The 23,428-nt window shown below is 47.6% G+C and overlaps 1 protein-coding gene across 2 annotated transcripts in view; it reads left to right on the top strand.

Annotated features, from left to right (window-relative positions):
• The window catches only part of LOC138283686 (para-nitrobenzyl esterase-like), a 202,782-nt gene that overhangs the window by 161,084 nt on the left and 18,270 nt on the right, over nucleotides 1-23,428 (top strand). For both annotated transcript variants that reach the window (XM_069221677.1, XM_069221676.1), the window contains exons 5-8: nucleotides 2,524-2,726; nucleotides 9,304-9,362; nucleotides 9,447-9,620; nucleotides 16,764-16,985. In XM_069221677.1, coding sequence (XP_069077778.1) covers nucleotides 2,524-2,726; nucleotides 9,304-9,362; nucleotides 9,447-9,620; nucleotides 16,764-16,985 — 658 coding nt within the window. The remainder of the gene's footprint in view (nucleotides 1-2,523; nucleotides 2,727-9,303; nucleotides 9,363-9,446; nucleotides 9,621-16,763; nucleotides 16,986-23,428) is intronic.

Raw genomic sequence — 23,428 nt, 5'->3', positions numbered from 1 at the left:
CAAAGTCGAGATTGGGCAGATGCCCAGGAAATGCCAGCTGAGGGTGCAAAGAAGCTGCCACCAGATGGTAGAAGCTGTGGATTCTGCAAGAACGAAGAGGGCTAGAAACTTCCCCTTTGGAGGATGGATGTCCCACGTCGTGAAGAGGCTTGCAGAGGTGTTACCACGAGGAAAGACCGCAAACAAGCCTTGCCTCACAGAAGCAGGCAGCACCCGCAGAAGTACCGGAACAGGCACTTGTAAGAGGAGTGAACCGGAGCTCACCCGAAGACACAAAAGGGAGTCCCACGATGCCGGAGGACAACTCAGGAGGTTGTGCACTGCAGGTTAGAGTGTCGGGGACCCAGGCTTGGCTGTGCACAAAGGAAATCCTGGAAGAGTGCACAGGAGCCGGAGCAGCTGCAAATCACGCGGTACCCAGCAATGCAGTCTAGCGTGGGGAGGCAAGGACTTACCTCCACCAAACCTGGACTGAAGAGTCACTGGACTGTGGGAGTCACTTGGGCAGAGTTGCTGAGTTCCAGGGACCACGCTCGTCGTGCTGAGAGGGGACCCAGAGGACCGGTGATGCAGTCTTTTGTTGCCTGCGGTTGCAGGGGGAGGATTCCGTCGTCCCACAGGAGATTTCTTCAGAGCTCCTGGTGCAAGAAGGAGGCAGGCTACCCCCAGAGCATGCACCACCAGGAAACAGGAGAGAAAGCGACAGGATCGGCGATACAAGGTTGCAGTAGTCGTCTTTGCTACTTTGTTGAGGTTTTGCAGGCGTCCTGAGCAGTCAGCGGTCGATCCTTTGGCAGAAGGTGAAGAGAGAGATGCAGAGGAACTCTGATGAGCTCTTGCATTCGTTATCAGCAGCACCTCTGTTTCCAAGATGGCAGAGGTCTGGAGCACACTGGAGGAGCTCTGGGCACCTCCCCTGGGAGGTGCAGGTCAGGGGAGTGGTCACTCCCCTTTCCTTTGTCTAGTTTCACGCCAGAGCAGGGCTGGGGGATCCCTGAACCGGTGTAGACTGGCTTATGCAGAGATGGGCACCATTCTCACAATCCCTTAGAGCATCTTCCCTAGATATAAACCACTGCTGGACTCAGGAAGGATCCTGACTTTAGGGCAGACTTCCCTTCGCTTCCTAAGGGTTGTTGGAATCCTAGGATGCTTCCCATTCGGGAACGGATACCCCCTGACTATACTCACATCTTCCATCCTTCTGTTTCACCTGCCCAGAACTTATTTTGTTGTTCTTGATTTTTATGTTTTTTATAGATTATATTTTGGGTTTTCTGCTCTGTGAGCAATATCCTTTCAGATGTAAGAAATCTCCTTTAGCTGCAGGCAGGCTCTGGGTTCCTTGGCATGTTTTCCTCTGGTTTCACTGTTTCCAGGGCTGCATAGGATTCACATTGATTCTGGAGAAGGGTTAACAGTTTTTTTTCTGAATATAGGGACATGGGTTTGGAACTGTCCTAATGGTCCATGGGGAGAGTATCACTATAGGTGGGGCTGCCTCTTCTATCAGTTTTAGGTCTGGCATTAGCCAAGACCTCTTTAATTTACTGAGATTATCTGAATATAATACTTATAGGGCCTTTCAACCAGCCTCCTTCTTCTGTTGTTTTTTTATTTATGTCTCTCACATTTTCTTCTGCCTCTACAGCATGGGGCAATGGGTCAGTCCACTTCAGCCATTGGTTAACTTCCCTGTGAGTGATGGCATTCTGCCCTTTCACAAAGGGCAAATAAACACACAACACAGTCCCCTTCAATGCCCGGGACAAACCCAAAAGACTGCCAGCCGATGTCAGACCTCTTGGTTTTGCTAATGCTGGATTCCTACTATTTGCACTTTTCCCTACATGCGTAGTGTCCTGGTTTGGGTATAGATTTTTTGATGGCTTAGTGTTTTTCATCCTTCTATTTATTGTCACAATAGCCACAATTCAGTCATTGAATTCATTTGTATTGAGGTTTAGGTGATATTATAGAAGCTGTGTTAGTGATGGCACCGTTGTGTCCATGCGTTGTGTGCTTTTATTGAGTACAGGAGTTGACCTGAGTGGAGGACGCATTGGTGCCTGGTGAAGTAGGAGAGATGGCCTAGCATGGGTTGTGTTGTTGAGGTGTAACTGATGACCGTACAGTTAAATGACTTCATGCTGAGATCAGAGGGATGACTTGCCGTTAAAGAGGTGTGTCCATGTGTTGTGCACAGGGGTTGACCTTCCATGGATTGTTTGATGATCTTGTGTTCAGTGCCTTGTTGAAGTTGAAGAGATGGCCTAGCATGGATTGTGTTGTTGAGGTGTAACTGCTGACTGTACTGTTAAGCAATTGCATGTTGAGATCAAAGAGTTGACTTGCAGTCAAAGTTGCATTAAAGTTGGAGGTGATCTTGGCCTGAATGTGTTTGTGTGGAGTTAAGCGCAGTTACTCACTGTAAGATTGAAGGCAGAATGTCCTTTTCATTGTCTTGCCACTCTCTCCGTCTTGACCGGCCCCATGTTCTGTCTCTGGTTTCTCCTTGTGAAGGCTATCCCATGGGCTGAGTACCCAACCTGGTCAGGAGATGACCTTACAGACCTGCCAACGAAGGGAAGTCTCATAGGCCCTGTGGCCATCGTGGACGGGTATGTCCTGCCAGCACCCCCCCTTGAGATATGGAAGAAGAAAATGCCGGGGTACAGCGACGTCCCTTTTGTTGTTGGAACAACCATGCAGGAAGCAGAATTTGGGTAAGACTGTGAGTGATGGAGAAAGACAGCTAAACCCGTTAGAGGCGGGGACGAAGACAAAGAAGAATACACGCTTTCTAAATGTGGGTGGGAGGACATTAGGAGCCTATCTTTGGTGCAGCAAGAAATGGTGTAGTCTTTTATTACTCCCTTTTCTCCGACTGATAATAACAAATACTACACCAGGTGGGTGTTATTATGTTCCTTTCACAGGCACAATGAAGAGAGTTCACCAGTATGTGGCTCAGGAGAGGGTACACTCCAAAATGTATGAGATAGCGGGAGAGAGGGAGGTGTGTATATATATATATATATATATATATATATATATATATATATCCTATCCTAGTGGAGGTCACCAGTGTAGGTAGGTAGTTATAGTTAGGGCCTAGTTTCTATAGAAAAGTAATTTTTTACTTGCCTATATCTTTGGCACCGGTTGACGAATCTTCACAAAGTTTTCCCTAAAAAGTTGACGCTCACATCAGCTGCAGCCTGGAAAGTTTCAGTGTAATCCATCAAGTGGGGCCTGAGAAAAAGGGGTGGGTCAAAAAACATGTGTTTCCCATGTTAATTCCCATAAGGATTTTTAACAGAAATAGCACCCGGACTACTGGGCGTAATTGCACCAAATGTGGCAGAAAGGTGGCTCTTGGTCCAGAAAGCGACACTTTGTAATTTGGCGTAAATCTGTCCAGTAGTTTCTGAAATATGAAAGAAAAAATTCATTTATATATATATAGGGACACGAAGGCTCCTGGAACCCTCCCGATCTTTTGCTGAATTCTGATTGGCTGCCAACACTTCAACAAGGAAGTCTTGGCAGCCATGTTGCGACTCCGCTTCAGCCGAGTCTCCCAGAAAAATTGTAAAAAAGAAGAGTTCAGGGTAGGGACACCCTGACCCCTTAGTTCTGGTTCTGAGGTCCCAGACAGACAAAAGCAAAAAAGCGTTTTTTATATTTTTTTTGGTGGCAGACGCTGCGGATCCATGGATCCCCTGAAAATAAAAAACATTTAAACGAGCACTAGCTCCCACGCCTGCCCCCCAGAAGACCCAGGGACCACCACCTCCCTGGGGCTAACGTGTTATGAAATGTGGGCCATTTCCTGGAGGCACGACATTTTGAATGTGAGGGGGGGCATCCAGCCCCCGCCACAGCTCTGGAGGCTGACCCATCTCCGGGGCTAATGTTTTATGAAATGTGGGGGGGGGCATCTGGCTCCCCCGCAGTCCCGGGATCCACCACATCCCTGGTTCCCTGAGCTTGTGGCTCACTATTTTGAAAACTTTGATGTAGTCAGACCTCGAGGGACCTTCCTCTGGAGCAGAGCAGAATTTCTTCAAAGCAGCTTGGTATTAACTAGAAGGTTCCCAGTTTTTCCATTGGGAATTCAGACACAAGTAGGTCGTACTCGTGGGTGGTAAGGTCTTGTTGAGCCCAAGTCAGAAGGGAGTTGTTTCTTTCTAATTTTCAGCGCTCCCCTAGCCTAACGAGCAAGGTATTTCTGGCCACTTTAATCCAGCGCTTCAGTTCACAGCAATAACGCGCTTTGGTTCAGCGCTCCAGTTCACAGCAGTAACGCGCTTTGGTATAGCGCTTCAGTTCACAGCAGTAACGCGCTTTAGTATAGCGCTTGAGTTCACAGCAATAACACGCTTTGGTATAGCGCTTCAGTTCACAGCAGTAACGCGCTTTGGTATAGCGCTCCAGTTCACAGCAGTAACGTGCTTTGGTATAGCGCTCCAGTTCACAGCAGTAACGTGCTTTGGTATAGCGCTCCAGTTCACAGCAGTAACGCGCTTTGGTATAGCGCTTCAGTTCACAGCAATAACAGGCTTTGGTATAGCGCTTCAGTTCACAGCAGTAACGCGCTTTGGTATAGCGCTCCAGTTCACAGCAGTAACGTGCTTTGGTATAGCACTTCAGTTCACAGTAATAACGCGCATTGGCACAGCGCTCCAATTCAGAGGATTAACGCGCATTGGCACAGCGCTTCAGTACAAAGGAATCAAGCGCATCTACACAGCGCTCCAGTGCACAGCATTGGGACAGTGCTCCAATTCAGAGGAATAACACGCATTGGCACAGCGCTCCAGTTCAAAGGAATAAAAAGCATTTGTTTAGCGCTTCAGTTTCAAAGGAGAAAAAGCACCCTTGGCTCAGTACTTAAAGTGTTTTTATTTTACAGGAATACAATTATGGAAAATGTTTCAAAGATAAGCAAATCACAGTTTCATTGTTTTAGGAAGCATGATATGTGAGATACATATTAAGGTGTTTTATATTATGTGAAATACTAATTTAAGTGTTTACGAGTTTCAAAACTGAGATCTAATGTTTAGAGTTTTTATCTAAGTATAAGTGGTTCCATGATTGATATTTAAGAGAGTGTCCATAGTCTAAGGCTCTTGTCTTCTCAGGATTCTGAGGTCTCAGTTCATTTTGGTTTCCTGGTTTAAAGAAGGGGCTATTGCCCAATTCATAAAGAGTTTCAAATTGATATTACTGAGATGCATGTATTCAAAAACTTTATTGGTGAGTTAGATTGTAATGAATGAGTATGTGCATATTCGTTCTAACTTTTTCCTTTCAGATCTCTCTCCCAGCAGTTCCCTACCCTAATTCCCTTCCCCCCGCCTGGCTTCATCATAACTCTGTGCTATTTAAGCTTTCTGAGTTGGTGACGCCGGGAGGTGGGCCTTCTTGTTCGGTAGCCTGCAGATCCAGAGGAAAAGGCACTGTGACACATCAGTTTTAAAACACCCGAAAAATACTCCAATCGTTGTTAACCACTCCTCGGAAACATCTTGCGGCTCCTCAGAGATGCTAACTTTCAAATTCCTGATCTTCCAAATGCTTAACCGGACGCGAGTACGCTGACCTCAGGAGTGGTTAACAACGATTGGAGTATTTCTCAGGGATATAAATTTTGCCATTGTTTTACTGGAGGTCCTCTCAATGGCCGAAGTAACTACAGGAGGCTTGTATATTACGAAGCGACTAAGTTTCAGCCCTGAAGAAGTCATGTGACAAAACACATGTTGGCTGTGATGTCGTTATGAGAAGGATGGACAATTAATTATTGATCAATTAATGAGAAGGATAGAAGTCACAGAACTATTTTTTGATTCATTATATATAAGGAATGGACCTACAATGTGGTTTCTAAGGAGTGTGGAATGACACGGAATTCACGAGAGGAGATTTGACTTGATTAAGTTGTAATAAAAAATCTGGAATAATGTATTTGATGCAAATTTAAAGATTTTTTGGTATGGGGAGATACAAAATCAGGAATTTTGACAGAAGCATATATTTCATGTTAGGATCACAAGGTTTGAAATATCATTGTTAGTGCCTTTCTTTGGTTTTACTAACGATGAACTATTGTACAGAACTTGATATTGAAGAAACTGTTGTAAGTATTGTTGATAACTGATATTAGATCAATGAGTGCCTCAGTATTGTTGTAGATTTTATTTGATTGACTAGTCCAATCAATGTAGGGGTTTTGAGGGTGTATTCCCCACTGTAAGCACCGTTGTGGATATAGTTGTCTAACCAATAGAATTTATAATACTTGGTGTGCCATTTCTCCCTTAAGAATATACCCTTTCCGGTGATATTTTCTGAAGCAGGAGGCAGGCCAGTAGGGCTGGGGCCAAGTCAGTTGTCATCTGTTTTCCTTCTCTGCAGGGTTTTCAGCTCAACAGTGCTTCTTCTTCTTGTGAGGTCATCAGGAATCTGAAGAGCTGGGTTCAGGGTCGCCCCTAAATACTAAATGTAGGAGTGTGTTAGGGTTAGAGGGCAGTGGCCAATGGCTACTGTCCCTGAGGGTGGCTACACCCTTCTTGTGCTCACTCTCTTTGGGGAGGGGAGCTCATCCCTATCTCTATTGGTCCTAATCATCCAAAGCAAGATGGAGGATTTCTTCAGGAGGGGGTCGCTTTAGCTCTGAACACATTAGGGGTTGTCCTGGCTGAGGCGTGACTCCTCCTTGTTTTTCTCATTATCGCTCTGGACTTACCACCAAAAGTGGGGCTTCGTCCGGGGGCTAGGCATCTCCACAAGCTGAAGTGCCCTGTGGCATTGTAATACGAAGCCTGAGCCTTTGAGGCTCACTGCCAAGTGTTGTATTTCCTGGAGGGGGAAGGTGTTAAGCACCTCCACCCAGGGCAGGAATTATTTTTGGCCTCAGAGGGCACAAAGGCTCTCACCCCATGGGGTCAGAAACTCGTCTCTCAGTGGCAGGCTGGCACAGACCAGTCAGTCCTGCACTGAAGGATTGGGTAAAATACAGGGGGCATCTCTAAGATGCCCTCTGTGTGAGGTTTTTAATAAATCCAACACTGGCATTAGTGTGGGTTTATTATTCTGAGATGTTTGGTACCAAACTTCCCAGTATTCAGTGTAGCCATTATGGAGCTGTGGAGTTCGTTTTGACAAACTCCCAGACCATATACTTAATATGGCCACACTGTATTTACAATGTCTAAGAATAGACTTAGACACTGTAGGGGCATATTTCTCATGCAGCTATGCCCTCACCTGTGGTGTAGTGCACCCTGCCTTAGGGCTGTAAGGCCTGCTAGAGGGGTGACTTACCTATGCCACAGGCAGTATTTTGTGTGCATGGCATCCTGAGGGGGATGCCATGTCGACTTTGCCTTTTTCTCCCCACCAACACACACAATCTGCAATGGCAGTGTGCATGTGTTAGGTGAGGGATCCCTTAGGTGGCTCAACACATGCTGCAGCCCTTAGGGTCCTTCCCTGGTCACAGGTTCCCTGGTACCACTGGTACCTCTTGCAAGGGACTTATCTGTGTGCCAGGGGTGTGCCAATTGTGGAAACAATGGTACATTTTTTGTGAAAGAACACTGGTGCTGGGGCCTGGTTAGCTGGGTCCCAGCACACTTCTCAGTCAAGTCAGCATCAGTATCAGACAAAAAGTGGGGGGTAACTGCAACAGGGAGCCATTTTCTTACAGTGTTCCTATAATGTTATATGACTCACACTATCATTCGATCTTGTCGCATAGGTAATCCTCCTACAGTGAAGAAAAGGCCCCTTGGATGGTCGTGGTCGATACAGCTCCTGTAAATTTGCAATGGTGGCATCTGCTGTCAGGTGGCCTACCCTTTGACTGTGACCACAGAAGTTTTGAATGATTCCCCAGCGGTGGAAGGCCTGCCCTATGTAGGGAGGCTTCTGATGCTGACTTGCCTTGTTTGGTGCAAGAAATGGAACTTACAAAAATGAGCAATTTAGACATTTCTACTATGCACTCTTTTTATTTTTTAGGAAGAAACACCCTGCTTTGGGGTTTTGTTTCTAAAAAGCTAAAAGGATGTCATGACGAGGTGACCTGGCCCCATTGCATTTTCACCAAACCTCCTTGCACTGTGTTGGCAACAGTTCCATATGAGAGCAGCAAGGAACATTTCTGTATAGTAGCCACCCTCTTCTGGGCCGGCTGAGGATGAGACACCCGCACCATGGCTAATTAGTGACCACCCCCCCATACTTTAAATGAGGCCCCCACCAAGCAACTAATAGAATTATGGAAGTCACTGTCACAATGCAATACAATCTAGAATCCTCAAAATGAAATCAATAGCTATTACTTTATTACGATGAAACATAAATGAAAGTCCTGTTAGTGTCTATACATTGAAATGTTATAAAACCATGTAAACATGTCAAGTGACTGCACTTTGCAGTAAAGAGGTGGCTTAAACGTTTCTTTTCGTCAATGAATTACACATGGAAACCAGGACACTACATTAGTGTAACAGGAGAGAACCTACATTTTTAACATAACAGCAATCTAGAGATCAAGTGGCAGACAGTCTTTAATGTTAAATCATGTCAACTTATGTTTCGGTCTACTCCTCGGTGGTCTTCTTCAGGGCATGGTGAATGACCCTCTATTGATTTCAGTGTATCATTTATTTCAATCTTAAATTAGTTGTTCCAGATACACGTAGCTTAATTTGATTCTGCCTGCTTTAAATTGATTAAAGAGATCTTTATTTTGTAGTAATTAATCAACATTCAGATCTGAGAAGAGTATACTGTTTTACATCATCTCCATCCCTTTGCTGAGCTACAAAAAGCATAAGATAAGCTTTCATGGTCAGCCCTTTTTATCTCCATCAGCTTCCTCAGGAAGGAGGGTCTCAGTGATTCAATCTGTTACTAAAAGGTGCAAAATTCTAGCTTAGGACACTAAAAATTATTTTGCACAATTATCTGTTAGCATACTATGTTTTTGAAGAATAAAAAGGGGCACTGTCGCTCCAGTGATCTTCAGATGAGTGCAGCCCTGAAGCTGTGAATCAAAGTTTTTCATATTACTAGGGTCACATTCTTATCCTGGTTGCTGTGACTTTTCAGTGGGAGGTGTCAGAAAGCATATTGGAATTTATAAAAATGGCTTTATAAATCTGCCTCTATGCATTTGTTGAGGAATAAAATAAACAGGTGATCATTCCTGTTGACAATTGTGGTTTTATTGGACCAATATTCTTTCTCTGACCAAACAACTGACTCTAACTTTCCTTTCCACAGCCCATTGTATAGCAACATTTCATCCTGGACTGAAGAGGACTTCCGCTGGCAAGTGAAAAGTAAGGAGCATGGACCACTGCTTTCTTAGAGCCCATGTAGCAGATACGCTGAATGACCCCTGAATTGTTCTTTATAATCCACAGAACACCTGGACACATTTGGGGGGACACTCACCAGTGATGCCCTTAAACTGTACCCCATTACTGACTTCTGCAAGCAGCCAATGGAAGAGAGGTGCATCGAGAAGGCCTACATGACCATGGTTTCAGACCTGAGAGCCACATGCCCCAACTCAGACTTGGCCAAACAAGCAGCAGGTGAGATAATATTTTCAGGGAGTCTGGCAATTCTTGCTGGATCAAGTCTCATGGGCATATAGATGGTGTTGTAAATGGGATTTCTGGTTGGCTAGGGTATGCACGTAAGCGAGGTAGAATCAACTACTTTATTTAGGGTGTGTAAGTTACACACCAAAGATAACCTGTGCTCACCCCGGTAGCTTGGCACAGAGCAGTCAGGCCTATCCCCAGAGGTCATGTGTAAAGCGTTTGTGTAACACACTCACACCAGTGACACAATAAATACACCACAAAAGGGACTCCACACAGGGTTATAAAAATATATGTCTTATTTTGTAGAGATATTTGTAGATCAAAAAGACATAGATCACAATTATTGTGTATAAAAATGAGTTATTTAACAAGGCTGCGCGTTCTGACAATGAAAGGCAAAACGCAATTTATGAGATCCATAGATACCTTGGTTATGGGCTGCATCTGGAAGCCATATTCATTATCATCTGACAGAAAGAATGCCCAGGTCAGGGGAAGTTCATGAATCATCTTTTATCACCATAGATATATGAGTGGATATCACCATAGACATATGAGTGATACCCTGAGCATCTCTGAATACCATCAGCAATACATAAATCACCACATGTATACTCTGAAAGCTATAGGTTCTATGCTGCTAGGAAACACGTGTACAGTTTGTACACACTGTGCAGTTGTAGTCTCTACAGCAATGGAAACTTACTATTTACCAGTGAAAGTTTCAAATCCCGAGGCAATCGTACGGATTGCAGGCAACTCGTATATCATGATATGCAGTAGAGTCATATGAGCCGGTAGCACTTGCGTTCCTACTAGATACTAGATCCAGCTCCCAACCTGTAGGGCACAGCAATGACTGTATACCTACTATCAAGAATACGGCCCTCTTAGGAAGGGGAGCACTACCACGATCCTTGTCAGTGGCCGGGACCACCACTGAGGTTTCACCCCGTCCTGTGGTTAGGTGCACCCAAGGTATGGCTTCTACGAAGGTAGGAGCACAGGCACTCTGCAGCTGGTGGCGGGGAGAGCTCCCCGTAATGGAGGAGGGCAGCTGTAGGCGAGTGTCATGTTCAGGGGCAGCCTTGCGCTCTGAGGTTGGTATTTATGGTAGGTTTGCCTCCAGCCACCTTTGTGCACTGTGTGGGATGATGGTGCTTATTCCCAGCAGTGAGACAGCACTGGCCTACTCGGCCCGGCCAGTCTGAAACGGGAGCGGTGTGCATGCTGAAGACAAGGGGCATGCCGTAAAATGCTCCACACATGCTGACAGTCCCCCGAAGCTCTCCCCACGCACCAAAAGCCTGAAGCTCTCTTCCAGCACTAAGAGAGATGAAGCGTTCACCCAGCGTTATAGGCGGAAGTTAAGGTCAGACTGGCTAGTGCAGGGGCTCTGAGGGAGTGGGGCTCAGTCAGTAAGGCTCCTGGAGAGCAGTTGGGGGGCAGAGCAGGCAGGCCAGCACATCAGGGCAATAATGGTGGTTCCTCCTGGCAGCCACACACGGACTGGCAATCCAGAGTCAAGGAGTAGCTGGCAGCAATGCACCAAGCAGAAAAGCAATCCAGCGAGTCCTTTAGGCCACTCAGCACACAGCAGGCAGCAGGGCAACCACAGAAGAGCAGTCCAGATGAGTTCGGGTGCAGTTCAGCAGTTCTTCCAAAAGAAGTTCAGTCCCAGCCCCAAAAGCGCTCTCTAATTATGGGGTCAAAGCCCCTGTACTTATACTCAAAAATGCCTTTGAAGAAAGGGGTGACTTCAAAGGAGTCCTTTCAAGTAAAACACAACTCCCTTCCAACCCAGCCCTGTCGCCAGTCATCAATAGGGGGTAATTAGCCCATTGAGTGAGAGCAGGACACAGCGTATTGACATGTAAGGTGTGAATGACCCTCCCTCTCCCCAGCCCAGGATAACTTTCGGTATGCAGATGCCTCTCCTCTCACACCCAGCCCCTCCTGTGTGATGGCTGTCTGGAAGTTATGCACCAAGTGGAGCTGTCACTCTACCCTAGACGTGGATTGGAGTCCGGCTGCAAAGCACTAGAGTCATAAGCACAAAGAAATGCACACTTTCTAAAAGTGGCAATTCTAAAATAGTAATGTACAATCCAATTACACCAGCAAGCAGGGTTTCTCATTAGAAATTACCACTTTAAAATATAGAAAGTAATTCCCAATGCTAATCTATGCAAGGAGAGACCTCACAATAGTGAAAATGAAATAGGCTGTTTGTCACTACTAGGACCTGTGAAACATATAAGCTTTTACATACACAGCACCCTGTCCACAGGGCTAACTAGGGCCTACTTTACGGTGACTTAGGTGTAGTAAAAAGGGAGTTTAGGCCTTGGCAAGTAGTTTGATTTGCCACGTCAGTTTGGCAGTAAACTGCACATGCAGGCACTACAGGTTTGAAAGGCTACTTCTGTAGGCGGCTCAATCTGCGCTGCAGCCCCACTAGTAGCATTTAAATTACAAGCTCTTGGTTTATGGTATGCCACTTTACAAGGGACACAGGTAAATTAAATAATCCAAACAGGTGTAGGCCAAGCCTACCAAGTTTTAGGGGAGAAAGCACATGCACATTAGCATTGGTTGGCAGCAAGAAAGTGCCCACAGTCCGAAAGCCAACAAAAAGCTTAGAACAATAGGTGGAGAAAGGCAAAAGTTTGGGGATAACCCTGCAGAAATGGCCATTTCCAACAGATGATCTCTCTCTGTATTGGCATACTCAAAAGAAAAAATGATCTGGAATGCAGCCTAAGTGATAGCCAGTGGCTGATACTTTTCCAAGCATATTACCCATCACCTTTGTGTTTTCCTCTTTAGGCTGCACACCTCGTACCACAAATGCTTACACACACGTCTTAACCATACACATTCTCATACAGACACACTGTTAGAGGCTGGGTACAGGTAGAGGTAAGTGCACACCCACCACTGGCAAGACACCGCCAATACAGGGTTGTGACCAGACAATCATTGTATGTCACACACAGGCTCAGAACTTTGCCTAAACCTGGCAAACGTGTTGTGTTCCAGTTGAAACAATGTCAACCCCGTCCTTCCCTGCTTAGCATTTCTGGCCAACTTACCAGACTTGCATAGCGCCAGTACCGCACAGGGTCTCTTGGCGCTACACGCGCCTCGTTCTGAAGATAAATCAGTTGTAACGGAGCGGCCCGCATGTTTAAGAGGAGGGCTTTGGGCACCGGCACGGTTTTATTTACAAATTAAGCACTGATGTTTCTGGTTGATATTCTGAGCTCTTTCTCTCCCTCTGCTTGGTTTCAATCTGCAGGATCTTCGGTCCTGTGCCTCGTCCTCTCTCTCTCTTGTGTGTATCTCTCTGTCCTTGACCTCTTGCTCACTTTTCTCTTTCCATTTTCTCTCTGTCCATTGTCATTTTCCTTTCTTTGTCTCTTTTATGCACCTATTATTTCTCCATCTTCATATGTGTCATGTGCTTGTCTTCTTTCTATGCCCTTTGCCTGGTGCCTGGTTTAAGTTGTGTCTTTGTTATTTTGTTCTTGGTACACTGTTTCTCCGTCTTCCCTCCACCATTAGTCGGTTTTCTTTCTTTCCTTTATGCACCAATTATTTGTCTATCTTCTTGTAGGTACCCTGCCTTTGTCTTGTTTCCCTGTCCTGTGCCTCTCTGCTCTTGGTCTTGTTTTTCTGTCCTCTACCCTCTGCTCTTTATCTTGTTTCCCTGTCCTGTGCCCCTCTGCTCTTTCTCTTGTTTCCCTGTCCTGTGCCCCTCTGCTCTTTATCTTGTTTCCCTGTCCTCTGCCTCTCTGTTCTTTATCTTGTTTCCCTGCCCCTCTGCTCTTTGTCATGTTTTTCTGTCCTTTCCCCTCTGCTCTATATCTTGTTTCCCTGTCCTGTGCCCCTCTGCTCTTTGTCTTGTTTCTCTGTCCTCTGCCCCTCCCCTCCTTATTGTGTTTCCCTGTCCAGTGCCTCTCTTTTCTTTGTCTTGTTTCCCTGTTCTGTGCCCCTCTGCTCTATATCTTGTTTCCCTGTCCTCTGCCCCTCTGCTCTTTGTCTTGTTTCCCTGTCCTGTGCCCCTCTGCTCTTTGTCTTGTTTCCCTGTCCTGCGCCCCTCTGCTCTTTGTCTCGGTTCCCTGTCCTCTGCCCTTCTGCTCTTTGTCTTGATTCCCTGTCCTGTGCCTCTCTGCTCTTTGTCTTGTTTCCCTGTCCAGTGCCTCTCTTTTCTTTGTCTTGTTTCCCTGTCCTGTGCCCCTCTGCTCTATATCTTGTTTCCCTGTCCTCTGCCCCTCTGCTCTTTGTCTTGTTTCCCTGTCCTGTGCCTCTCTGCTCTTTGTCTTGTTTCCGTGTCCTGTGCCCCTCTGCTCTTTGTCTCAGTTCCCTGTCCTCTGCCCCTCTGCTCTTTGTCTTGTTTCCCTATCCTGTGCCTCTCTTTTCTTTGTCTTGTTTCCCTATCCTGTGCCCCTCTGCTCCTTGCCTTTTTTCCCTGTCCTGTGCCTCTCTGCTCTTTGTCTTGTTTCCCTGTCCTCTGCCCCTCTGCTCTTTGTCTTGTTTCCCTATCCTGTGTCTCTCTTTTCTTTGTCTTGTTTCCCTATCCTGTGCCCCTCTGCTCTTTGTCTTGTTTCCCTATCCCGTGCCTCTCTGTTCTTTGTCTTGTTTTTCTGTCCTGTGCTCCTATGCTCTATATCTTGGTTCCCTGTCATCTGCCCCTCTGCTCTTTGTCTTGTCTCCCTGTCCTGTGCCCCTCTGCTCTTTGTCTTGTTTCTCTGTGCTCGGCCCCCTGCCCTTTGTCTTGTTTTCCTGTCCTGTGCCCCTCTGCTCTTTGTCTTGTTTTTATGTCCTGTGCCCTTCTGCTCTTTATCTTCTTTCCCTGTCCTGTGCCCCTCTGCTCTTTGTCTTGTTTCCCTGTCCTGTGCCTCTCTGCTCTTTGTCTTCTTTCTCTGTCCTCTGCCCCTCACCCCTTACTGTGTTTCCCTGTCCTCTGCCCCTCTGCTCTTTGTCTGTTTTCCCTGTTCTGTGCCCCTCTGCTCTTTGTCTTGTTTTTCTGTCCTGTACCCCTCCGCTCTTTATGTTGTTTCCCTGTCCTGTATCCCTCTGCTGTTTGTCTTGTTTCTCTGTCCTCTGCCCCTCCCCTCCTTAATGTGTTTCCCTGTCCAGTGCCTCTCTTTTCTTTGTCTTGTTTCCCTGTCCTCTGCCCCTCTGCTCTATATCTTATTTCCCTGTCCTCTGCCCCTCTGCTCTTTGTCTTGTTTCCCTGTCCTGTGCCCCTCTGCTCTTTGTCTTGTTTCCCCGTCCTGTGCCACTCTGCTCTTTGTCTTGTTTCCCTGTCCTCTGCCCTCTGCTCTTTGTCTTGTTTCCCTATCCTGTGCCTCTCTTTTCTTTTTCTTGTTTCCCTACCCTGTGCCCCTCTGCTCTTTGTCTTGTTTCCCTATCCTGTGCCTCTCTGTTATTTGTCTTGTTTTTCTGTCCTGTGCTCCTCTGCTCTATATCTTGTTTCCCTGTCATCTGCCCCTCTGCTCTTTGTCTTGTTTCCCTGTCCTGTGCCCCTCTGCTCTTTGTCTTGTTTTTCTGTCCTGTGCCTCTCTGCTCTTTATCTTGTTTTTCTGTCCTGTGCCTCTCTGCTCTTTATCTTCTTTCCCTGTCCTCTGCCCCTCTGCTCTTTGTCTTGTTTCCCTGTCCTGTGCCTCTCTGCTCTTTGTCTTCTTTCTCTGTCCTCTGCCCCTCTCCCCTTATTGTGTTTCCCTGTCCTCTGCCCCTCTGCTCTTTGTCTGGTTTCCCTGTCCTGTGCCCCTCTGCTCTTTGTCTTGTTTTTCTGTCCTGTGCCCCTCTGCTCTTTGTCTTGTTTTTCTGTCCTATGCCCCTCTGCTCTTTGTGTTGTTTCCCTGTCCTGTGTCCCTCTGCTCTTTGTCTTGTTTCCCTGTCCTGTGCTCCTCTGCTCTTTATCTTGTTTCCCTGTCCTGTCTCTCTCTGCTGTTTGTCTTGTTCCCCTGTCCTGTGCCTCTCTGTTCTTTCTCTTGTTTCTCTGTCCTCTGCCGCTCTGCTCTTTGTCTTGTTTTTCTGTCCTGTGCCCCTCTGCTCTTTGTCTTATTTCTCTGTGCTTTGCCTCTCTGCTCTTTGTCTTATTTCTCTGTGCTCTGCCTCTCTCTGCTCTTTGTCTTGTTTCCCTATCCTGTGCCTCTCTGCTCTTTGTCTTGTTTCCCTATCCTGTGCCTCTCTGTTCTTTGTCTTGTTTCCCTGTCCTGTGCCCCTCTGCTCTTTGTCTTGTTTCCCTATCCTGTGCCTCTCTGCTCTTTGTCTTGTTTCCCTATCCTGTGCCTCTCTGTTCTTTGTCTTGTTTCCCTGTCCTGTGCCCCTCTGCTCTTTGTCTTGTTTCCCTATCCTGTGCCTCTCTGTTCTTTGTCTTGTTTCCCTATCCTCTGCCTCTCTGCTCTTTGTCTTGTTTCCCTGTCCTGTGCCCCTCTGCTCTTTGTCTTATTTCTCTGTGCTCTGCCTCTCTGCTCTTTGTCTTGTTTCCCTATCCTGTGCCTCTCTATTCTTTGTCTTGTTTCCCTATCCTGTGCCTCTCTGCTCTTTGTCTTGTTTCCCTATCCTGTGCCCCTCTCTGCTCTTTGTCTTGTTTCCCTGCCCTCTGCCTCTCTGCTCTTTGTCCTCTGTCTGCATTTAGCTGTGTCTCTGTTCTTTCGTTCTTGGTACCATGTTTCTCAATTTTCTCTCTGTCTACCCTTTGTCTATCTCTCCTGGTTCTCTGGCTAGTGTGTCTCTGCTCAGTGTTCCCTTTAAGAGTGTCTCGCTCTTCGTTTTTTTGGTGACTATTGTCTTTCTGTCCTTTTATTCCCAGTTCCTTCTTTTTTCTCATTCTGTATTCTTTTCTATGATCCTTTCTATCCGCTCTTGCTCTCTCACTTCCTCTTCATTTTCCTTCTATTCTTTAACTTTCTTTTCTTTTCCCATTCTTCATTTCCCTTGCCCTCCTCCCCTTCACCCCCTCCCTTCCTCTTGCCTTCATCTTCCCTTGTCTGTCCTCCTCTCCGTCCCTTACTTGCTTTACTTATTTACCTCCGGGAGTCTGCTCTTGAGTGCTGTGGTTCTGCTGGTTTTCAGCAAGAATTCCCCCCCTGATGCTGCTGTGCTGTTTTTCAGCCACGCTTTCCAGCCCGGTCTATCGCTATGTGGTGACGTACACGCCCTCGCGCCCAGCGAACCCCTCTTCCATCATGTCCTTCAACAGCTGGTTTGCCTACCACATCCTGGACATCTTTGCATTATACGGCACCCTGGACCTCGCCCAGACGGGGACGACTGTGGAGGATCGCGACTTCGAGAGGCTCGTGAGAAAATACCTTGTCCACTTTGCCAAGAATGGTAAGTCTGTGGTGACCCCAAGAATGGTTGTTTTATGGTGACCCCAAGAATGGTCATTCCATGGTGACCCCAAGAATGTCTGTTTCATGGTGACTCCAAGAATGGTTGTTTCATGATGACCCCAAGAATGGTTGTTTCATGGTGACCCCAAGAATGGTTGTTTCATGGTGACCCCAAGAATAGTCGTTTCACGGTTGATCTCAAGAATGGTTTTCCCATGGTGACTCCAAGAAGGGTTGTTTCATGGTGGTCCCAAGAATGGTTGTTCCATGGTGACCCCAAGAATGGCTGTTTCATGGTGACTCCAAGAATGGTTGTTTCATGATGACTCCAAGAATGGTTGTTTCATGGTGATCCCAAGAATGGTCGTTCCATGGTGACCCCAAGAATAGTCGTTCTATGGTGACCCCAAGAATAGTCGTTCCATGGTGACCCCAAGAAGGCTGTTTCATGGTGACTCCAAGAAAGATTGTTTCATGATGACCCCAAGAATGGTTGTTTCATGGTGACCCCAAGAATGGTTGTTTCATGGTGACCCCAAGAATGGTCATTCCATGGTGACCCCAAGAATGTCTGTTTCATGGTGACTCCAAGAATGGTTGTTTCATGATGACCCCAAGAATGGTTGTTTCATGGTGACCCCAAGAATGGTTGTTTCATGGTGACCCCAAGAATAGTCGTTTCACGGTTGATCTCAAGAATGGTTTTCCCATGGTGACTCCAAGAAGGGTTGTTTCATGGTGGTCCCAAGAATGGTTGTTCCATGGTGACCCCAAGAATGGCTGTTTCATGGTGACTCCAAGAATGGTTGTTTCATGATGACTCCAAGAATGGTTGTTTCATGGTGATCCCAAGAATGGTCGTTCCATGGTGACCCCAAGAATAGTCGTTCTATGGTGACCCCAAGAATAGTCGTTCCATGGTGACCCCAAGAAGGCTGTTTCATGGTGACTCCAAGAATTATTGTTTCATGGTGAACCTAAGAATGGTTGTTTCATGGTGACTCGAGGAATGGTTGTTTCATGGTGGTCCCAAGAATGGTCCTTCCATGGTGATCCAAAGAATGGCTGTTTCATTGTGACCCCAAGAATAGTCGTTCTATAGTGACCCCAAGAATAGTCGTTCCATGGTGACCCCAAGAATGGTCGTTCCATGGTGACCCCAAGAATGGTTGTTTCATGGTGACCCCAAGAATGGTTGTTTCCTGGTGACCCCAAGAATAGTCATTTCATGGTGACCCCAAGAATAGTCATTCTATAGTGACCCCAGAATAGTTGTTCCATGGTGACCCCAAAAATGGTTGTTTCCCGATGACCCCCAGAATGGCTGTTTCATTGTTACTCCAAGAATGATTGTTTCATGGTGACCCCAAGAATGGTTGTTTCATGGTGACCCCAAGAATGATCGTTTCATGGTGAACCAAAGAATGGTTGTTTCATGGTGGTCCCAAAAAAAGTCGTTCCATGGTGACCCCAAGAATGGCTGTTTCATGGTGAACCTAAGAATGGTTGTTTCATGGTGGTCCCAAGAATGGTAGTTCCATGGTGACCCCAAGAATGGCTGTTCCATGGTGACTCCAAGAATGGTCATTTCATGGTGACCCTAAGAATGGTCGTTTCATGGTGATCCCAAGAATGGTTGCTTCATGGTGACCCCAATAATGAATGTTTCATGGTGAACCTAAGAATGGTTGTTTCATTGTGACCCCAGGAATGGTTGTTTCATGATGACCCCAAGAATGGTTGTTTCATGGTGAACCTAAGCATGGCTGTTTCACGGTGACCCCCAAGAATGGTTGTTTCACGGTGAACCAAAGAATGGTTGTTTCATGGTGACCCCATGGAATGGTTGTTTCATGGTGAACCTAAGAATGGTCATTTCTTGGTGACCCCAAGAATGGTTCTTTCATGGCGAACCTAACAATGGTCGTTTTATGGTTCCCCCAAGAATGGTAAGTATGTGGTGACCCAAGAATAGTCGTTTCATGGTGACCCCCCCCAAAGAATAGTCGTTTCAAAGTGACCTCCCAAGAATGGTTGTTTCATGGTGACCTCAAGAATGTAAGTTCATGGCACGGAGTCTCATTGAGACAGGACCTGCAGTCTGAACCGAGGCACTGAGAGACGGGCACCAGGGGGTCTTGGTAAGACAGGAGCTGAGGGAATGTGAGTGTGGGCTGAGCTTTTCAACAGCTGAAGCAAGTTGGAAATGGAGTGTGTGGGAGGCACATCATGAGTATACTATAGGGTGTGGGGGAAATGAGAGAAGTCCATCTTGGGGGGTGAGGGGTCACTTCCCTCGAAGATGTGCACTCTCAGGTGAGTGCGGCAGTGCCTGCTTCAGAGTTCTCCTTGCCCCCCTGACCTTTGAACTTGAGGCACGGAGCCCCTTTAACCTTTGAACTCGAAACACAGGACCCCCTAACCTTTGAACTCGAGGCATAGCCCCCCTAACCTTTGAGCTCGAGGCATAGATCCCCTTTAACCTTTGAACTCGAATCACGGGGCCCCTTTAACCTTTGAACTCGAGGCACAGTGACCCTCTAACCTTTGAGCTCGAAGCGCATGGCCCCTCTAACCTTTGAATTCGAGGCACGGGCCCCTCTAACCTTGGAACTAGATGCACAGGGCCCCTCTAACCTTTGAACTCGAGGCACCGGGCCCCTCTAACCTTTGAACTCGAAGCTCAGATCCCCGGTTAGTGAGGTGTAGTCAGTGTCTAGAAGCCAGGCTCTCTAGAGGTAGCTGTGGATAAGCTGCCAAGGTTTATCTAGGAGACATGCAAAGCTCATGCAATATTGCTGTAGTCACACAGTGCTCACACACGAAAGAACCACACACTCTTACAAAAATAAAGGTTCTTAATTATGGTAACACAAATACCAAAAATACTGTATAGGCAATACCCCAACTGGAGGTAAGGAAACACACTATTATGTACACAGTAGACAATACTGAAGGCTCGGGAGGGGGGGCACCAAACCATATTCTAAGTAGGTGATGGAATGCGAAAGTCGGGCCCCCACCCAAGGAAGTGGAATCGGTAGAGGAGAACTGGGGTAACTAGGAAACCCAAAAGGTAAGTACCAGAGTGCGCCCCAGCGACCAGGAGAAGAGAGGTAAGTACCTGGTTCTCCCCAAAACCCACCAAAGGGACTTCAGAAGAGGATAATGTAAGACCCAGACACAACTGCAAGAAACCAAAGGTGAATCCTGGAAGAGGAAGACCTATAAAGGAAGGAAACCAAGTCCAGTTCACGTTGGAGTGTCCAGTCATGGCAGGAGCCACTTCCCACCCGTCTGTGGATGCAGGACCAGGTAGTACGAAGACAGTCAGCAGTGCAGAACCGGAGCAGCTCAAGAGTTCCTGAAGGGATGCAGTCGACGTCCCATGCCAGAAGAAGGATTGCAGTTGGTCAGTGGTGTGGAAAATCCACCAACAAGCCTGGGCAAATGCAAATGTCATGGAAGAACAAATGCAGAGCTGCCAGGGACCATCAAGGTCCAGGGGACTCAACCCATGGAGGAGAGTCCAAGGTGACCCTTATCAGTAAGGAGAGTTACAGGGAGAGGAGGCAGCCCCCACAGGCGACCCACAGGCAGGAAGCACAGGCGTCACAGTGAGGCCCACGCAGCACACCTAGAAAGAAGTCCCATGTCGCCGGAGAAGCACGCAGAGGGCTGTGCATGCAGGGAAGAGTGCTGGGGGCTGGGGCTATATGGAACCTAAAGATCCCTTGGTCGAGATGCCAACAAGCCTTGGTAGCTGCAAGAGATGCAGTGCATAAGGGTACTGTCCTGCATAGAAAGGCAATGGTTTACTGTCTCCAACGTTGGACAGCTGGTAGCGAGGACTGAGGGGACCACTCCCAACCATCACCCATGATGCAAGGTTCACGCAGCTCTGGATGAGAGGAGAGCCACGCAGCCGGTCATCGTTGCAGTTGGTGTCTGCGGATGCAGAGGAGTGACTCCTTCACTCCAAGGGAGATTCATTTTTGCTTCTCATGCAGACTGAAGACTTGTTGCCCTCAGAGGATACATAGCCGGGAAAATGTTGCAGTTACTGGAAGGAGCCATAGAAACAATGTTGCAAGCAGAGTCGTCCCTGTGGATGCAGGTTGTCAGTTCCTGGAGGGTTCAGTCGCAGTTCCGGTGGCCAGAAGGTGAAGTAAACGATGCAGAGGAGTCCTGGTGGAATCTTGCACATTGAATCTGAGGACCCACCCAAGAGGGGGACCCTAAATAGCCCAGGAAGCAGGATTGGTCACCTAGCAGGCTGACCACCTATCAGGAGGGGGCTGTGATGTCACCTGCCTGTCCTGATCACTCTGATGCTCCCTGAAGCCTCTGCCAACCTTGGATTCAAGATGGCAGAATGAAGTGGCCACCTGGAGGAGCTCTGAGCACCATCATTGGAGTGGTGATGGACAGCTGAGTGTTCCATTGTCCAGTTTCATGCAAAAGCATGGACTGGATGTCCCTGGACTGGCGCAAACTGGTTCATGCTAACCCTCCCAAGCCATGTAACACCTATCTCCAAAGGGAGAGGGTGTTGCATCTCTCTCCCAAAGGAAATCCTTTGTTCTGCCTTCCTGGGCTTGAGCTGGTCAAGCAGCAGGAGGGCAGAAACCCATTTGTAGAATGACAGCAGCGCAGGCTGCCCAGGAAAACCCTGCTAACTGGTAGGAGCAAAGCTGAGGGTCCTCTAAAGAGCCCCCAGAGTGCATGGAATCATACAACCAATACTGGCAACAGTATTTGGGTATGTGTAGGAAGTTGGCTCTATATATACTATCTCAAAGTGAGAAATAGTGTACACAGAGTCCAGGGGTTCCCCAAGAGGCTTGACAGAGGCAATAATAGATAATACTAATGCTCTATTTGTGGTAGTGTGGTCGAGCAGTTAGGGTTATCAGAGGGTAGTGTTAAGCATTTGTTGTACACACACAAGCAATAAATGAGAACACACACTCAATGACTTAACGCCAGGCCAATAGGTTTTTATATAGAAAATTATTTTCTTAATTTATTTTAGAACCACGAGATTCAAATTGTAAGTGCCTGTGTCCTCGGGGAGCAGACCAGGGGGGTTTACTAGCGCACTGGAGGGGGTCATAAGTGGGCACACAAAGCACACACCCAGCAGCACAGTGGCGGCCGGGGGCAGTGGGCAAACAAGGCGTCGGCTTTGTAATTGAAATCAATAGAGGGACCCGGGGGTCACTCAGACGTTGCAGGCAGGGCACAGGGGGGCTTCTCGGGCCAGCCACTGACTGGGCAAGGGTGAGGGCCGCATGCTGGTCACTGCTGCACCGGTGGTTGGTTCTTCACGAGCCTGGGGGCTCTGGTGCAGTGCTTCTTCCAGGCATCGGGTTTCTTCTTCCTGGACAGTCGCGGTCAGGGAGGTCCTCGGGATTCCATCTACAGGTGTCTTCGTGGGGGTGCAGAGGGGGGAGGTAGCCCAGGGTGGACACGTCATCAGAGTCACCTGGGGATCCTCTCTGGGTGCTTGGTTTCTCTGGACATGGGCCAGGGGCGTCGGGTGCAGAGTGGTGCAGGCTCACGCTTCTGGAGTGATGTGAGAGTCCCTTTAAAGATGGTTTCTTCTTGCTCGAGGGAGACAGTTCCGCTTTCCTCTGGAGTTCTTGGTCCTTTGTAGTTGCAGGGCAGTACTCTGAGTCGGCAGAGGTCGCTGGGCCCGCAGGATGCGTCGCCGGTGCAGGTTCTTTGAATCAGGAGACAGGCCAGTAGGGCTGGGGCCAATACAGTTGTCGTCTTCCTTCTTCTCTATGGGGTTTTCAGGTCAGCAGTCCTCCTTGTGCCTCCTCCCTTTGGGGAGGGGGGAACATCCCTATTCTTATTGGGCTAAATCCTCCAAAACAAGATGGAGGATTTTCTAAGGAGGGGGTCACTTCAGCTCTGGTCACCTTAGGGGTGGACCTGGCTTAGGGGGTGACTCCTCCTTGTTTTTCTCATTATCTCCCCGGACTTGCTGCCAAAAGTGGGGGCTGTGTCCACTAGCTGGAGTGCCCTGGGGCGTTGTAACACCAGGCTTGATCCTTTGAGGCTCACCAGCAGGTGTTACAGTTCCTGCAGGGGGAGGTGTGAAGCACCTTCACCCAGGACAGGCTTTGTTCCTGGTCACAGAGTGCACAAAGGCACTCACCCCAGGGGGTCAGAAACTGGTCTGGAAGTGGCAGGCTGGCAGAGACCAGTCAGCCTAGCACTAGCAGTTGGGCTGGCATGCAGGGGACATCTCTAAGATGCCTTCTGTGTGCATGTCTCAATAAATCCCACACTGACATCAGTGTGGATTTATTGTGCTGAGAAGTTTGATACCAAACTTCCCAGTATTCAGTGTAGCCATTATGGAACTGTGGAGTTTGTGTTTGACAAACTCCCAGACCATATACTCTTTATGGCTACCCTGCACTTACAATG

The sequence above is a fragment of the Pleurodeles waltl genome, chromosome 3_1 (genome assembly GCF_031143425.1).
Source record: "Pleurodeles waltl isolate 20211129_DDA chromosome 3_1, aPleWal1.hap1.20221129, whole genome shotgun sequence".
In the NCBI taxonomy this organism is placed as follows: domain Eukaryota; kingdom Metazoa; phylum Chordata; class Amphibia; order Caudata; family Salamandridae; genus Pleurodeles; species Pleurodeles waltl.
The sequence above is the reverse complement of the archived record's forward strand: the minus strand, read 5'-3'. Positions and strand labels throughout refer to the sequence as shown.